The following is a 17,984-nucleotide window of genomic DNA, read 5'->3' as shown; positions in this document are numbered from 1 at the left end:
GCTGGGTTAAGTATCTGGTTGATTTACTCAGAGCATCCCCTTCCCCCACTACATCCTGGTCTTCATGAAGAATAGAGGACAAAAAGATAGGGCTCTTTTTTTTCCTGATGTCTGTATTATTATGTGTCTACTGAAATGAGCCCGCCCAGGATATTCTATAAACAGCTGCACCAAGAAAATTAGTGAAAAAATTGCTGTTATTAGTTTGATTGACAGTTAATAGATAGCCTAAACACTGCACACTGCTATGCTCTGTATAATTTAGTACAATCCTCTCTAGTCTGGAGCTGAAGCATGCAATTAGGGCACCAGTGATGGCTCAGAACATCTCACATTTTGCACTCTACTTGAATTCAGTTCGTAAATAAATTTCCTTTATGCATAGCAGTATATTTAAAATACTAGACTTTGATGAATTAACTTATGTATGTGGCATTTGGTATTAAATGCTGAGTGGATTTGATAAATTTAAAATTAGATTCATTCCAGAGTTGAAAATGTTCAGCTGAAAACCTATTTATAATCTGGTTTTGGCAATGAACCTGGTTTAAGAGGCACTGCAGCTAATACAGTTTCATACAAAGGGTCTGTAAAGATGGTTCTTTCAGTTGGATGCAAAACAGCTATTTGAGGCTTGTAATAGAGAAACCCCAGAACTGGAAATTGCACACCTAATTTTCTATATTGCATCCTGTGTCTTTCTGTGGAGAACAACAATACAGGAATATGAATGTTAATAGGAAAGTTACAGTGATCTAACATAGCAGAGAATACATTTGTATTCCTGTATGGTTTCTGAACACCGATGCAGAGGGAAAGCTCTGGTATCTGCTGTGCACAGTCAGCTATGCATAGATGAACCTTTGTATACTTGGAGGCTGTCAAGAAACATAATTCATGGTGAGATTTGGCTCATTTTTAAAAACAACTGGTCTAGTTTTGTTTAAAACAAATATATTTTTCATTAGTATGATGACTTTTAGATTGTATTGTATGCTTCAATCCATTAAATTCTCTTATTTCCTCCTTTTTGTTTCATATTTGTATTCCAGAACATTAAATAATACAGTAACATGTTTGACTATGCAGTCTATCTTTGATAGATCTGAACTATTGGATATGGCAGGTTTTTTCAACAGTGAGTACTGGTTGTTGTGAGGTGCAGTTGAACTTTGAACACTGGGTATTCCATGTCTTTGAGAGAATTGAATATTTCCTTTGCACTTAGTGTTTCATGAGCTCATTTGTTGAGTATTGAGAAGCTGAAAGTGAAGAATTAGTCCTGTAAAAGTTGTAGGATTCTATGTTTTTCTTATTACAGAGATCTCCATAGACTAAAACAGACACCGTGGTGTTTCCATAAAATTGAAATGCATTAAGCATTTCATAAAACTAAGGTTGTGAAGTTCCTCATTCTTTTAATGGATAAAGGCATCTGAAAACCTTCATTCTTCTCCCTAGGAAAAATAACAAGAATCTAAAGGTGCTTTGTGAGTTGGCTTTAGCTGCTCTGTGACAGGGTGTATCAGCGGTCACTGTCTGGTTCTCCTGGGAAATATTTGGACCTTTTCAATGTATATTTTGAAATTAGCCTAAGCTGAACCCAGGACACTCACAAATCCTAGCGTTTTGTTGTCAAATGAGATGATGTTTAACCACGTTTTGCAGTTACATCCAACTGGTTTGTGTTTTCTCTTTTAAGTGAGGAAAAGACTGAGCAGTTGCTTGACTGTAAGCAGGAGCTTGAGCAGATGGAAGCTGAACTAAAGAGACTTCAGCAAGAGGTACAGGGTTTGCAGATGTATTGTTTAACAAAAAAAGGGGGAGAAAAAAGTGGCCACCACCAGAACAATTCCCCTTCCTCCCCCCCTCTCTTTGTCTTAGAAAGTATGTTTTCATGCATTTCTTCATTTTGCACTCTGAACATCAAATCATAGAGTGGCTTGGGCTGGAAGGAAGGAACCTTAAGGTCATCCAGTTCCAATCCCCTGCCATGGGCAGGGACACCTTGCACTGAACCACGTCACCCAACACTCCGTCCAACCTAGCCTTGAACACTGCCAGGTGTGGGGCATTCACCACTTCTTTGGGCAACCTGTTCCAGTGCCTTATCACCCTCACAGTAAAGAACTATTCCTTATATCTGACTTATAAAATACACGTTTTTTTCTTTACCCTTGTCAGTATTAATGTATATCCCCCTGCATTACCCCAACTTAAGTACTGAAGCAAACATATTACCCCTCAGCATGTACTGCCCAGTATTCTTGCCTTTAATTTCTGTGTTTTTGTATTTTCTAGAATATGAATTTACTCTCAGATGCCCGTTCTGCCCGAGTGTATAGAGATGAATTAGATGCCCTTCGTGAGAAGGCAATTCGAGTCGACAAGCTTGAAAGTGAAGTCGGCCGCTATAAAGAGAGGCTGCATGATATTGAGTTCTACAAAGCTAGAGTGGAGGTATAGTAAGGAAAAAACCCACTGAATAACCATCATTTTGTGTTCGGTCTGGCTTTCTCAAAGTTATTTTGATGACTGAAACATTGGGATGTAAAAACAACGTCACAGCTTCTGGCTCTGGGATGTATGATAGTCAGTCTTTGTGATAAGTAACAGTTTTTAGGGAAGAGTCCCTGTGTCTAATGGCATGCAGTCTAATTTGAAGTCAGCAGTATTCACCCTAGCTCTAAGCCAGCAAGATCAGTAGGAGCCTCTGTTTAGGATATTGAGAAATCCAAGAAGGAATTACTTAAAATTAGGCTATAAATGTGATAATTCATTTCTCCTCTTGCGGGTCTTCTAAGAGAAGGTAATTTTCCAAGTGTTGAGGAAATAGTGGCTATACATATAAATAAGTGTAGGATGACTGCATTCCATGGGTAAAATATACTAAAAAGACATACACTGATACCAGCCAAGAGGCACCTACAGTTCTGTCATGAATTAGGAGTTTAGGAAACCAGTCATCAGCATGCAGGATTTTATCAGGCCGTAATTCTGCCTGTAAATGGCCAAATTGTTGGGTGAATGTCAAGGCGGCAGAATTTGTGAAAGAAACATTTGTGGAAGTCAAAACTAATGTAAGTTTAAAGGCATTTTCAAGGTGTTTATTGAAAAAAAGAAACTCTTAGAAAACCTGGAAGGACTCGAAACGAATGCTTGTTGGAAAAATATGATGTTGCCTAGATGTAGTTGCTGAGATACTGGTATGAAGCCCTTTCTTCAGAGTCAAAAAGACTGAAAAGCAAAACCAAGATAGTAGGCTAGGTTGTGGCATGGAATATCTGTACATAACTTCTTCATTTAATGTGGCCCCTTGGATTAGGGCCTGGATAGGATCGCAGGCGTTCATTCAGTTCTTCTGCTTTAAGCATGGTATTTTTTATATACCCATTCCCCTCCAAATAAAAGCTTGGTGCTAGCCAGGGCTTTAGGACCTGGGTGATGAGGTGTCCACAGCCTTTTATAGCAGCTTTTTACAGCAGCCTTTCATACTTTAATGATGGCTTTACCAGTTCTGAATTCTGTGTTTTCTCTGCACCTTCCAGTGTAGGAACTCCAAAGCAACACCTCAACATTGTGATCTGTGATAACCTCCAGATTCTCTTCCCACTGAACTGCTGCCTAGACATGATACAATATCCCCAATGATCTAGTAATTGCATCTGAAAAATGTCATAATACTAATGACCAATGATAGAGCATCCTCTAGAATGAGTTGAAACCTTTAATGAATGTATACTTCATATGTCACAGCATGAAATAGCTACTACTGATACAAGCTGATGATAATGAGAAGGGGAAGACTGCAAAGCAAAACCCAAATATTTTTGATGTTCAATGTAGATCCTTCATCTAAAATTTCTAGTGGCTTTATTGAGAAATAAAGCATACCAAGCAGTATGGGAATTACTTGTTTTTTAATGGAAAATTAGATGGAGAGTTTTTCCAAGGGAACTGCAATGTAAAAAAAGCTAACAATGGAGTGTACTGAGAGATAGGTGCATGGTGCAGGTCAAGATGTTGTTAGAGGTTGTTAAAATGTCATGGTTCCCAAGGCTTTTATTATTTTCAAGATGACCTGTTCTTAGCCTTGCTTGTGGAAATTAATTTTACCATCTTACTATGTAATGTGAAATGATCTGATGAAATTGGAAGAAGCTTTCTCAAGATATACCAAATACATACCTCAGTAGCTGTCACTGAAGCATCCATTCTTAGGAGGCTCCAAACCTGCCCTCACACACCACTTAAAAACACAGGCTGGGAACCACATTCCAGCTGTGGATCTTTTCTCAGTGCTCGACATACTTTAAACAAGATGTTGCTGTTCAGCACGAGCTCAGTGATAAAGGTCCAGTGCTGTGATTTATGTTCCCAAATTTCCTCAAAGTTTGTTGGCTGTTACCTACATGATGCAGTAGTTTAGCGTACCTGGGGCTGTTGGAAAATCAGGTACTCTTGAGTGGTAAGCATTAGCATGAGCTTAATAATGCATCTTAGAACACCTTTGTGTAGGAGCTACTTGAAAACCATCTGACATGAATGACTTTCTAAGTCGTGATCGTATCTACTACTGTTGTAAGAGGGACTGAATGCATATGTTTAAAAAACCCGGTAAAGGAAAAGAGAGTAGTGTACAGGATTTGAAATCACTGAAAACATGTCGAAACTGTAAAACCCCCTAAAATTTGTTTACATGTTTCACAGCTTTTAAGCTCTGATTTTTCAAGCATGCTTGAATGGAGACAGATGTTAATTAGTTGGGTTTGCTTCATAATAATAATTATAAGTTAATATTTGTGTAGGGAGGAGTATGAAGGATAAATATTTGTGTTCTGTTCACTGATCTTTATTTCAGAGTTTGCAGCTGAAGTGTGAAAAGTTGTCTTTAGATCATGAGTAAAATTGCCAGCTATATGTTTTTACCCAATATTATTTTCATCAGATGTCATTTAAAAAATCCTCTATGTACATAAATCAAAGCCGTTTGGGACCTTTGATTGTGGTTGTATTTTAAGAACACGGTTGCATTTCAGCATCATGTCCTGACTTTGGGCTTAAGTAAGTTGTAAAGCTGATTTATGGCCTATAGAAAAATTACTCTCAAGTTTTATCCTCCATAGCCTGCAAATCAAAGACTAAGGAGTTCAGTGTGATAAGATAAATTAGGGACTGAGAAGGAGTATCTCCATCCACCTCCAGTCTTTGACAGTGGCCAATAGCAGATGCTTAGAGGAGAATAAAAGGAAAGGGCAAGCACTTGATGGTGCTTTCCTGTTGTGCTCTCCAGCCTCCAGCTTAGGAAAATCACACTCAGAGGTGGTACTTTGGGGCTTTCTGCCCTTCTCTTGCACGAGTTAGGTAACTTAACTCTCATACATGTAAGCCTTTTACATCTACACAATAATGTAGCAACAAGCTCCACAATTCAGTTCAGTGGTGTGTGAAGTAATTCTGTTTGTTTGAGCCTGACACCTGTAATTTATATTTGATGTCAGTCTTTTGCTTAGCTGTAGTCCATATATGTGCAATACATCTTTCCAGATCACATCTCAAATCACAGACGTACTTATGGTTTGATTGATGAACACCTTACTTATTCCTGTGTGCTTTAGGGACTATTTAATTTCTCTTAAATTATGTAAAATTTACATTTAATGAAGATTTCATAAGTTAGTTATGTGAAATTGCTTTAAATATGGGGGCTTTATTTAAATAGTCTACTACAGCTTCCAAATAAATCTTATAGTTTTAGCGCAAGCTTTCTAAGGCTAGTTATCAGTTATGATGTGTATCAGCGTTTGTGTGGAAAGGAAATACTTCTGTTGTGAGTTTTTTCTTGTTGCTTAATTCCTGCAGGAGTTAAAGGAAGACAATCAAGTGTTGCTAGAAACAAAGACAATGTTGGAAGACCAGTTAGAGGGGACCCGAGCCCGTTCTGATAAATTACACGAGTTAGAAAAAGAGAATCTACAGTTAAAAGCTAAATTACATGATATGGAGATGGTAAGTGGAGGATGGCAGAGACAACTGATGCACATTGAATTTCATATCCATTTTTAATAGAAGAACTTCCAGTCCCAATAGTGGGAGAGAGGAGGAAGGAATGTCTTGAATTACTGTAACAATTTATAGAGAAGGAATTATAGAGGAGGAAAAATTGCAAAAGCAGTATCTTCCTAAAGGCAAGACAGTGCGTAATAGCTAAAATATGATGATAAGAGTTACAGAGACTCATTAGTAAATATGACAGGATCCATTGGTTTTTTATGTGAAGATAGTGTGTTGTCACTTAAATACTTGGATGCAAGAGGTTATTCAGATTTCAAATGCTGGCAGTATAGTGACATATTTATCAGAAGGTTATTCCCAAAATAATTTCTGGGTTTAACCAGTTCTACTCCAAAAAGTAAATATGCTAAAATATAAAATCAATTTGATATATTACATATTATAATAAATACATTATCATGTATACTTTGTATGCTTTCTTTGCTGATAGTTGCAGAGAAGTGAACTTTGAAAAAGAAACAAGTAATCATTGCCATAGGTTCTGCTAAACAGAGGTTCTTCTCTGTGTAATTTTCTTTGCTAGTTGCAAGTTCTCCATACTTTTTCACTCCCTGTGTGTCAGGACACCAGAAAATGCACTTTTGCTTTTCTCTGTGGCATTCTTGATACTAAAATACTGTGTGTGTTGAGACATCCTTTTTCTAATGTTACATGTGAAATACCTTTTAAGGAGCGTGATATGGACAGGAAGAAGATTGAGGAACTCATGGAGGAAAATATGACTCTAGAAATGGCCCAGAAACAAAGTATGGATGAATCATTGCATCTTGGCTGGGAACTTGAACAGATAAATAGGACTACTGAACTTTCTGAAGGTAAACCTAGTAATACTTGCAACTTCATAGATAAAATAGAAAACTTGGAAGCTCATTTAAGGTCCTGGATTCTGTAGCACAGATCTTAAGTTATCTTGCTTTACTATTCTCCAAGTTAAAAAAGACTTTTTAAGGCTTTTCAGAGTAATTGTTTGCAGAGGTAGCTATGGCAAGAGTTTTGAACCTTCCAACACAGCGTGCTTGGTCATTCATTGGATCCAGACAAATTATTTGTGGAAATGTAGAGATATATCCTCAGTTGCAGGAGACAAATCTCTGCTGTAATTAAGAGCATCAGGATGAGTAGAACATTTCCATTCATGCATCTACAGTGTTAACTGTTGGGTGAGGAGGGTGGGTCATTAATCCTGACTAGCCCTATTCACCAAGAGTGCATTGGAGGACTGTCAAAATCTTCAGCCCCCTAAGCCTAAAACTGAAAAGTCCCAAGAATTCGAGGTAATAAGTAATCTTTTTTTTAATGGTGTTTTTCTCTTACAGTGCCACAGAAATCACTTGGTCATGAAGTGAATGAACTGACATCAAGCAGGTTACTGAAGTTGGAAATGGAAAACCAAAGTTTGCTGAAGACAGTGGAAGAACTACAAAGTGCAGTGGGTTCAGTAGAAGGCAGTAGCTCAAGGATCCTGAAAATGGAAAAAGAAAACCAAAGACTTAGCAAAAAGGTAATAATCAGTGCCTGGTTTGAACTGTGTATGAGTTACTTGATGCTGCTTGCTGTTTTATGAATTGCTGTTGGTTTAGGTAAAGTATTAATGGAGCCTGAATAGTGTTTGTAAATTTATGGTAAAAAAAGAAAACCACCTCAGAGGTTTTTGTGTTTTCTGGGTAAGCTTTTTCATTGATGTAAGTCTGTGACCATTTTATTCAGAATGGTGTTACACCATTGGGGAAAAAATCACTGACATACTGGGGACATGATAAGTAATGAAAGTATTTTAAGATACTTGATAACCTTACATTGATTTCTGTAATTATTGAGTAGGGGAAATTATGTGTGTAGGGGTGAAGGGTGGTAGGGCTAAACGGAAAACTTGGTCATGTATCCTCATTCATAACTGAGAAAGTGAGAAGATGGGCCAGGGAACTGATGAGCAAGTGAATTAGAGGAGTTTGTCAGATATATCTGTGCTGATCTACAATATTTTACTCTCCAAATTATCTGTATCAAGTAGAGTCATTTAGTGATATTTATAGAGAATAAAAAATGGGAATTAATTACAGCGGAGTGAAATGAAATAGCTTTTTCTTCAGCAATATTTCAGATGTTAGGCTATTCTTGGAGTGGGAAAGAGATCATTAAAAATCCTAAATTGAAGGAAATCCCTCATGTATTCCACGCTCCTGTGCTTTTCCTGATTTCTTAACAGCATGGTGAGTTTTGCAGCAGCCTCTGTGCTGCTTTGGGTTTCTGCACAGTACTGGAATGAAGCTAGGAGTGTGCAAAAGAGGGAATAGGTATATGAGGTACATTATGTAATGTATATATATAAGATGTAGGTATATAATGTGCAAGAAAAGTTGGGGCTGTTCAGCTGGAGAAGCTGCGTGGAGACCTCAGAACAGTTTCCAGTGTCTGAAGGGGGCTCCAAGGATGCTAGAGAGGAACTCTTCATCAGAGACTGTAGTGATAGGACAAGGGGTGATGGGTTCACACTGAAACAGGGGAAGTTCAGGTTGGAGATAAGGAAGAAGTTCTTTACTGTGAGGGTGGTGAGGCACTGGAATGGGTTGCCCAGAGAAGCTGTGGTTGCTGCCCCATCCCTGGTAGCATTCAAGGCCAGGTTGGACAGAGTCTTGGGTGGCATGGTTTAGTGTGAGATGTCCCTGCCCATGGTAGGGGGTTGGAACTGGATGATCTTAAGGTCCTTTTCAGCCCAAACCATTCTCTGATTCTATAGAAGCAAGCAATAGTAGATTCTTGTGATTTTCTGACACTGTTCCTACCACTCTGGATGTCTGGCAATGTGTCTTTGCCTTACTTGCCCCTAGAAACAATGTTCTGAATGGTGATCAATTCAGCAGAAAGTAGAACAAAATGTGTTCTGAATCCTGAACACATAGTCTGCTTCTGTCTTCTCCTTTGCAAAAAACAGTGAAAGTGCCAATATCCCTATAAAATGTGCACTGGCCTGCTAAGCAAGGGACCAGGAACATCTGAGTTTGAGGGGAAGAAGGAGAGGGAAGCAGAAGACTGGTCAAACATTAGTATTCTCATCTCAAGAGAAGGATTTCATTCAGGTTCCGGCCTAATTGTTGCCATGCTTTTTGCAAGTTCCATTCTGCTACCTTTTGTGATTTTATTTCTCTGTATTCTTTAGCAGCAATATAATGCATGATTCAGATAACTTGTTTCTAAAGGTGTTCCCCTGCCTGGGAGCTGAGTTATGTCTGAACTCCTCTAGGATCGGGTAATGCATCAATGGACTTGAGTTAGAATATGACCCTTCCAGCAGATGATTCTTTAAAAATACAATGTGTCTGTTGCTTTTAAGTGACTAATTACAACTTATACCTATGAGAAAAATCACACTTGTCTATTTTCACTTATGAGCAGTTTTGTTGTCTGGCAGCTTTGCAGGCTGGAACCATTCGCCAGAACAAACCTCTGTGTTTAATTCCCAAGGAATCATCATAGTATCTCTTGAAAGAGTTAAGTAAAATTAAACACTCAACCCTTGTCAGTTAAAAGGGACTTGGAGGAACAGTTTAAATCTCACTAAAATGGAATTTTAAGAGAAAAAAAAGATGCTTGGAGAGGTATCCAGAGCCTAATAAAATCTGATGTTTTTCTTATGCAAAAGTACTTTATAGATACAGACTGAGCCAGGGAAAAGTCTGGCAGAAAGAAATTTACTCCTAGAAGAGATGAATTGTTTCAGATAAAGAATAGAAAATTCCATGTTATTCTTAACTTTAACCTTTTTATTCGTTTTTATAAGAGTACCTCCAACCCAGCTCAGAGCAATGCTGTTGTCATGTGTAAGTACGTTGTAAAAAGCTTGTTTCTTTTTCCCTAGCTTGAAGAGCTAGAGAATGAAATTAGCCAAGAGAAACAAAGTCTTCAGAACAGTCAAAATCTGAGTAAGGATTTGATGAAAGAAAAAGCACAGCTTGAAAAGACACTTGAAGCACTTCGAGAAAACTCAGAGCGCCAAGTGAGTAGCAGAATTGAAAGTCTTAATGCTGCATTGCGCTGTACTGTTCTCTTCCTGTGCTTTTTTGCAGGCATTCAGGGATTGTCAATGTAGCAGACTTGCCAAAAGGACCTATCTGCAGCAAAATAGCTTGTCTGAGACCTGCAGGCACTGAGAGACATGACTCATTTTTAGCTGAGGCTTGACTGTTAGTTTTAGAACTCTCTTAGTGTTCCGTAATGCTGCTGTGGCTTTCGTGGGCTGTGCATTTGCTGTGGTTGCTTAGAGGGCGTAGCTCAGCCAAAACAGAAAACTGGGAACTTTGGAGGTAAGCCAGGCACCTCTCAATGGAGGAAAACAGGTTCCAGACAGCTGGGCAGTGTTTGAAGTAATGCTGGAGTACTAATGAGAATTACAGCAGCCTGTCCCTCAAAGGGACCAGACCAGTGTAGCAGAGCTGCTCTGTTGCTGACCGTTCCTCCTGTGTCACCCGTAGTCTTGTTTGTTTGGGGTAGGATCCCTCATACCCAGCTTCATAATATTCCCTATACTGGAATGTTTTCTAGCTGTGGCTTATAGGTGGATGGCAGAATGTATTTTTGGTCACCAGAAACTGGGTCTTTATAAAAGATTTGAGCTGTATTTGGGAGTTTTCTGGATGTCGCTGGTTTTCCTGGGTCTAATGGGTGCTAACACCTTCTCAAGGGCTTTGCAGAGCAATTCAGGGGGCCTGTGGAAGGCAGTCATTAGGACACAGGAGTTATGGAAACTTCTGGAAACCCCATATTTAGTAATCAAGTTCTTCAGAATCAGAACTGCAGTTACCTTTTATACATTCCACTGATCCTTCTTGATGAGATCAGCATCTTTTTAAAGTACAGCATTATGAAATACAGAATGTTGTATTTCAAAGATCCTGATAGATTTAAAGGCCCAATTTAATCAGTAAATAAAATTCCAGACATAGGAAAGAAAGGAAAAAAAGCTTGGCATTGAAGCTTTACTTTCAGTTAAAGAGAACAGTAGGGATAACTTTAAAGAAAATAAGCCAGCTTGTCTTGTTTAGAAGTGTTAATTGCTATAAAAATTGATTTATTCATTGTATTAGAAGTGTACTCCAGGGAGAAAAGAACTAAGACTTTCTGGAATAAGTCCTAAGTCCCAATTCAGCCATACATAAATTGTTGTAAACGTGTTGGAGTAGGACTGACATTTCAGTGGGACTGTTTCTGCTTGAAATAACATACTTAGGAGCTGTGATGGGTTAGCAGCAGCTTTCATGTCTTTTACAAATCCTGTGCTGAAACTTCTGGGAGTCAACTCTACAAGGTTTATTGGATTTCATCAAAATTATGGATGCATTGATCATGATTTTTTGTTTAGTTTGGATTCTAGAGGCAGAGCTGATGGAAAGGAATTGTTCATGTGCAGTAAGATAGAAGAGAAGCTGCGTGAAGACCTCAGAGCTGCCTTCCAGTGTCTGAAGGGGGCCTACAAGGGTGCTGGAGAGGGACTCTTCATTAGGGACTGTAGTGATAGGACAAGGGGTGATGGGGTTAAACTGAAACAGGAGAAGTTCAGGTCAGAGATAAGCAGAAGCTCTTCCCTGTGAGGGTGCTGAGATGCTGGCCCAGGGTGCCCAGAGAAGCTGTGGCTGCCCCATCCCTGGCAGTGTTCAAGCCCAGGTTGGACACAGGGGCTTGGAACAACCTGTTGTAGTGGAAGGGGTCCCTGCACATGGCAGGGGTTGGAACTGGATGATCTCAAGGTCCTTTCCAACCCAACCCATTCTGTGATTGTATGGAAGTTGTGTTTTTAGACACCTGTTTATTAGTTTCTAGTTAATGGCTTCAAAACAGTTTATCATTGCTGGGATGGAGCTGTAGACCCTGTAATTAATAGTTGCATTCAGACTTGAATATGAAAGAATAGTCTATAATTTTCTCAGAGCAACCAGCACTTTTGCTTCTCTCCCAAGCAGTTTATTGTTGAAGCATCCTTTATGCTTTGTTATTAGTGTTTCTTTAAATATCAGTCTAAACAAATTGCTGGATTTTGCTCTCTGTTGTTACACACCCAAATAGTTTCAAGTGATTTGGAGTAACTGGAAGAGTCAAGAAACACTGAAATACTGAAAATGAAGACATAAATTCAGCCTTTATCCTTGTAGTAGATCTGGGAATATGTTGCTTAAGAAAATAACTCAGTTCCAATATGATTTACTTTCTCTGGAAGCTGTTGTGGAACATCATGTCCAAGGGTTCTTTTTAACTCAAAACTTAATGGAACTTTGCTGTGTTTCTTCCCCAAGTGTTACTGTCTGTGATCAGGATGCCCTCGTATCCCACAGTACTTTTTCCAAGTGAAATAAAGGCGCTTTTGTGGCTCTCACACCTCCCTCCACGTCAGGTTTGGTTCAGAACTTGACTGCAGGTTTGTTTTTTGTGGCCACACGGCTCTGGGAATTAGAGTTGAAGAGAAATAATCCAAGTCTGGTAAACACCAATGAAACTGAAACGATGCTGAGAAGCAGACTGAGCTTTGTGCTTGTGTTAGTTTTGGTTTTATGTTATCTACTAATAGCCAAGAGGAAGAGACTTGAAGATTCACTTTGACTTATTTTGTTGTCAAGCCTGCACCTGTGTACATACACAGTGTGTATAAAGTTTCAAATAAATACTTTAATTCAAATAAATAGAGTAAAAGGACATTTCTTGTTTTAACCTAAAATGAAAGAGAAATATGATGGAATCATTTACTCTTAGTAGCTTTCCATTTATATATGGAAATAATTACTTGTTGGCATATTGCTCACCAGAATTTACTGTTTTTCTACCCAAATTAGATTAAGCTGTTAGAACAAGAAAATGAACACTTGAATCAAACTGTAGCTTCTCTAAGACAACGCTCCCAAATCAGTGCTGAAGCCAGAATGAAAGAAATTGAAAAGGAAAATAAAATCCTTCACGAGTCCATTAAAGAGACCAGCAGTAAGTTAAATAAGGTTGAATTTGAGAAGAAACAAGTCAGGAAAGAGCTGGAGCACTATAAAGAGAAAGGGGAGAGAGCAGAAGAACTGGAGAATGAGCTGCATCGTCTGGAGAAGGAAAATGAGCTATTACAGAAGAAAATCACTACCTTAAAAATCACTTGTGAGAAGATTGAGGCCTTAGAACAAGAAAACTCAGACCTGGAAATGGAAACCAGGAAACTGAAAAAGACTTTGGATAGCCTGAAAAACCTCACTTTTCAGTTAGAATCCTTAGAAAAGGAGAATTCGCAGCTTGATGAGGAAAATCTAGAGTTAAGAAGAACAATTGAATCCTTGAAGTGTACAAGCATTAAAGTGGCACAGTTACAATTAGAAAACAAGGAGCTGGAGAGTGAAAAGGAGCAACTTAAAAAAAGCCTGGAGCTGATGAAAGCCTCATTTAAGAAGACGGAACGCTTGGAAGTCAGCTACCAGGGCCTGGACACAGAAAACCAAAGGCTACAGAAAGCCCTTGAAAACAGCAATAAGAAGATTCAGCAATTAGAAAGTGAACTGCAGGATTTGGAGTCTGAAAATCAGACTCTGCAAAAGAACTTGGAGGAGTTGAAGATCTCCAGTAAGCGCTTAGAGCAGTTGGAAAAGGAGAATAAGTTGTTAGAGCAAGAGACTTCTCAACTGGAAAAGGATAAGAAACAGCTAGAAAAGGAAAATAAGAGGCTTCGCCAACAAGCAGAAATCAAAGACAGTACTTTAGAAGAGAACAATGTCAAGATTAGTAACCTGGAAAGGGAAAATAAATCTCTATTTAAAGAAATAGTTGTATATAAAGAGTCGTGTGTGCGCCTGAAAGAACTAGAAAAAGAAAACAAGGAACTCGTGAAAAGAGCCACCATTGATAAGAAAACCCTTGTCACTTTAAGAGAGGTAAAGAGAAATCAGTTACCTCCTGGCATGACCTGTTTGATATGTGAAGAAATGATACCTGTGTGTTTGAAAAAGATCTTGTGTTTTGTAGTTTCTGTGCTTTAATCTGTATACTAATAGCATCCGTAATGGGTACAGTAAGGAAAGTGTTAGACAATCAGAATTTATGCAATCATAATAATCAAATGGAATAATAGAACCATATTACACTTAATTCTGTAAGGTTGCTTGCAGATTGTCATGGAGCCTTTGTTAAATGAATGTTGTTCAGATGCTTCATGTTAGTATTGGTTCTGGCTGAAACCCTTTCCCTTCACTGTAATGTTCAAAACCAAGTTGGAAAGGGAGCTCCTACAAGGAAGGGAGTGAACACCTAGGGTGAAGTCACACTGTAGCTGCAGTGTGATGTCTGGTCTAGCTGAATGGGAAGGAGAGTTACCATTGAGTTATTCAAGTCATGTAGCCACAAAAGACTCTTGTCTCGGCGCTTCTAGGATTAAGAGTGCATCGTTTTATTTACATGGTAATTCTGACTGTACCTTTCTCTATGCAAGGACTTGGTGAATGAGAAATTGAAGACTCAACAAATGAACAATGATTTAGAAAAACTGGCCCACGAACTTGAAAAAATAGGCTTAAACAAGGAGCGCCTCTTGCATGATGAGCAGAGCAGTGATGACAGGTGAGGATGTCAGGGCCTACCTGGAGCAGGCAGAAACGAGGCTCTTTTTTGCTCATAAAGTAGTTCTGCAGGCTGGTTTTGTGCATACTCTTGAGATTTTTTTTAAAGCACATTGATAGACCCAATGTTCTTTGAAATAATAAGGTAGTTGATGTGCTCTTCCATTCAGCTGTCTCTGAAAGAGAGTTGCCACTTTTTGTCACCAAGAAATTTCTTGAAGTCTGTCAGTACATAGAGCTAATGTGTAATTAAAATGCTTTATGTTCAAGTTAGCAGCAGGAGCAGTGGCAGTAAAAGATAATAGAACCAAAGTGGGCTTTTTCTTTCTTGACTGCTTGACTGATAGAAAGGGTCTTTACACTTTGTCATGCAGTGGTTACCTTAAACTGTCTCACTCTTTCCTTCCACTGTTTCCTTCTAATTCTTCCTACCAAAAGGAAGCTGCTTTCCCACTCAGACTGGTTGGGAAGTGTCCAGTACTTGAGTGTCTCCAAAACTTCATAGTGGCTCAATCACTCTACCACACCTGCCATTATAAAGCAGCTGCTATCCTGACATCTGTTTCTTCTGCTGTATGTTGTGCTCTGTCTTGTCCTGCAGGGATTTAGGGAAAACTTGTGACAGGAGAAGAGCAGACTAGCATGGGCTTCTAGCCAAGCTTTATTTCGGGATGCTATTCAGTTGTGCTATTGAAGAACAAAAGAAAAGCTGCTGTCATGGTCTGTCATTATAACTGATTGTCATGAGCATTTAGATTGATTTTGGGTCTTCTACATTAAAATATCTGTATCTATATCCCCCCACCACCCAATCAAAATCAGTTTCTCTTTCTTGCTGCCAGTGCTCTGTAGCTGGGGTGGTGCCAGGATCCTGTATGAAGAATCTGTTACCACCTCTTGTTTTGTGCTTGTGTCTTTCATCCACCTTTATCAACTCACAGACCAGGAGTTCTTCTGTCAAGAAAAGTCCCCAGAACTTGACTAGTGAGATCTCTTCTGGTTTAAGCATCACTGTGTCGCACGAATGTACCAGACAAAGAACAATCATTGAGCTGGGTTGAAGCTTAAACTGCTTAGATGAAGAAGTCCAGATTGAGCAAGGTTTTCCTAACCCGTATTCTAGATTCCAAGTGGTTGGAGTGAGTGCTCCCATAAAGGGAGAGAATGTTGTTCTGTGAAGGTGCTTTTGTAGATTATACTACATGAAAAAATGTATGAGGCTACATCCCCTTTCCAGACAACAGCATTTGTCCTTTGCTAGTGCTCATACTCCTAAAGATCAGCTGGTGTGGGTTCACTTCTCATAGGTTAGCTGGTTTGTGACATTGGGCCATATAACACTGGTGTTTCCTTGATGTTCTACCAAATGATGTTAACATTTGATCTATAAAGTATAATTTGGAAGAAAATTTGGAGTTGCATGTCTCTGGAATGTGGAGTTTCATCCAGCTTTCATTAAATTACAATCCATAAATGGACTTTCAACATACTTCTGGCACATATCATGACCCGTTTCATTTCTTCCTTTGCTTCCAGGTTATCTGTGTGTGGGAATTACACAAATAAGTTGATTTTCATTCCCTCCACATCCCTGTATTTCTTTTCTAATGGGTATTCCTTTTGCAAGGAGCTCCTGCACCTTTTTTGCTGTGTTATGTATTAAGAGCAGAGCTTGGGGGCAGGCACTGCATGCTGATTGACCTGCACTTGGCAAATGCCTGCTGCTGGCATTAGATCTCCTGTAACGTGGTGCTGCTCAGCTGCACTGCGTAAGAACAGCTCATGCCTTATTCTCTGCAGATTGCCTTGCAGCAGGAGATAACGCCTGTCTAGAGGGGTGTTCATGGTGAACTGGGTTGTCCAGCACTGACCATGTGAAAGCACCACAAAAGCAGATGGAATATTTGATGGTTCGTGATAATTGGCCATCAGGCTGTTTGGGTGTGATGTGCCTGTTCAGCCTGATCCAAGGTGAGGTATGTGGGAAGCAGACCTTGAAGCTTACCTGGGACACTGTTTAAAGCCTATCTTTGAGCTCAGGCTTGTGGCCACATTGTTTTAGATGTGAAGTGATGTGGGCTATGCTACGGTTTTCAGCTTCTCAGACTTCATGTAGAGTTGGAGATTGTGAATGGGCAATATTTGTTTTCAAAATGGAAACATTGGTTGAAGTTTTGCTCTGCCACTCTCCTGCCTTTCCATTATTCTCTACTTCCTCAGTCATCCAAAAGGTACCTGGGTTTATTTCCTTATATCATTACATAGGTGAGGCATTAGCGATTATTTCATCACGTTCATTATGGCCAAAATGACTTCTCAGTGTATTTTTGGTCTGCCTCTCTCATGTTGGTGATGGGAATTAAAAATGCATTATTTCTCTCTTTTTACTTGGAGAGAGCTGCTTGTGGTTTCTGTTGGATGTTCTTGGTAGCACCTACTACGTCTGATGAGTTATCTTTGATGTGTTTTCCATTTTCTCTTCCCCTTCTAATGGCTGTTGTCTTTAAGCAAACAGATTCATGGATGTTGACCCTAAATCTAAAACAGCCAAATCTCAGTGGAGTTAGAAAATTCATCTTTGATTATGAGGTGTTTAAAAGGAAACTGGATATTGGCTCTCTGCTATTAGTCTTTTTCCTTCTTTGTTTTCTATGTAATGTATAACTGAATGTATGCTTCAGCTCAAAAAGATGAAACACTGTCTATTCTACTTGTCATAGACTGCCTACTGTTTCTTAAGTCGATGAGAATTACTTGTCAGACCTTAAAATGCAGGATTCTCATCCTACTACATGATGCTACTGGACAGCTCTCGACTTATTAATCCTCTTACCATTGGTCTTCTGCTCCAGTTCCTGACTAGATCTAATGCTCTTGTCCATTCAGGAGTCTTTTGCAGTCTATTCCTTTCACTAAGCTGATAGATTCTTCAGCAGTCAAGATTAAAAAGGGGGATATTAGTGGTTTGCTTTATTTAATCCTACTGTGGGGAGAAGTGGGATGTTTTCCAGATTCTGAGCACATGTACAGAGAATGAACTGCTTAAAAGTGATTAATGAGTGTGGCTTTTAGTGTTTTCTAAAAAGGAGATAACTGTTCTAAAGGGATATATTCTAAATCTGACCATTCCTCTCCCAAATATGTAATTAGGGGTTTTTAGGTGCCCTAAAATATTATAAATATAGTAAGAAAAATGGCAGCTTTACACACTGGGAGTGGTAACAGTCTTAAAAATAGCAGCAGCTGGGCTGAGCGCACAATTTGCACACTCATACATCAACTGAGTATGCACCTGCAGAGTGCTGCGTTCATCTCCTTCCCTGCTCCTCCTCTTTGTGA

General features: G+C 39.1%; 1 protein-coding gene across 16 annotated transcripts in view; it reads left to right on the top strand.

The window, feature by feature from the left end:
- The window catches only part of CCDC88A (coiled-coil domain containing 88A), an 81,981-nt gene that overhangs the window by 37,874 nt on the left and 26,123 nt on the right, over positions 1-17,984 (top strand). For all 16 annotated transcript variants that reach the window (XM_062609278.1, XM_062609288.1, XM_062609269.1 and 13 more), the window contains 8 exons: positions 1,703-1,784; positions 2,302-2,460; positions 5,863-6,009; positions 6,746-6,890; positions 7,392-7,576; positions 9,932-10,069; positions 12,894-13,964; positions 14,519-14,646. In XM_062609278.1, coding sequence (XP_062465262.1) covers positions 1,703-1,784; positions 2,302-2,460; positions 5,863-6,009; positions 6,746-6,890; positions 7,392-7,576; positions 9,932-10,069; positions 12,894-13,964; positions 14,519-14,646 — 2,055 coding nt within the window. The remainder of the gene's footprint in view (positions 1-1,702; positions 1,785-2,301; positions 2,461-5,862; positions 6,010-6,745; positions 6,891-7,391; positions 7,577-9,931; positions 10,070-12,893; positions 13,965-14,518; positions 14,647-17,984) is intronic.

The sequence above is a fragment of the Pezoporus occidentalis genome, unplaced genomic scaffold, assembly GCF_034315485.1.
Source record: "Pezoporus occidentalis ecotype Australia unplaced genomic scaffold, CSIRO_AGI_Poc_V1 ctg10, whole genome shotgun sequence".
NCBI lineage: Eukaryota > Metazoa > Chordata > Aves > Psittaciformes > Psittacidae > Pezoporus > Pezoporus occidentalis.
The sequence above is the reverse complement of the archived record's forward strand: the minus strand, read 5'-3'. Positions and strand labels throughout refer to the sequence as shown.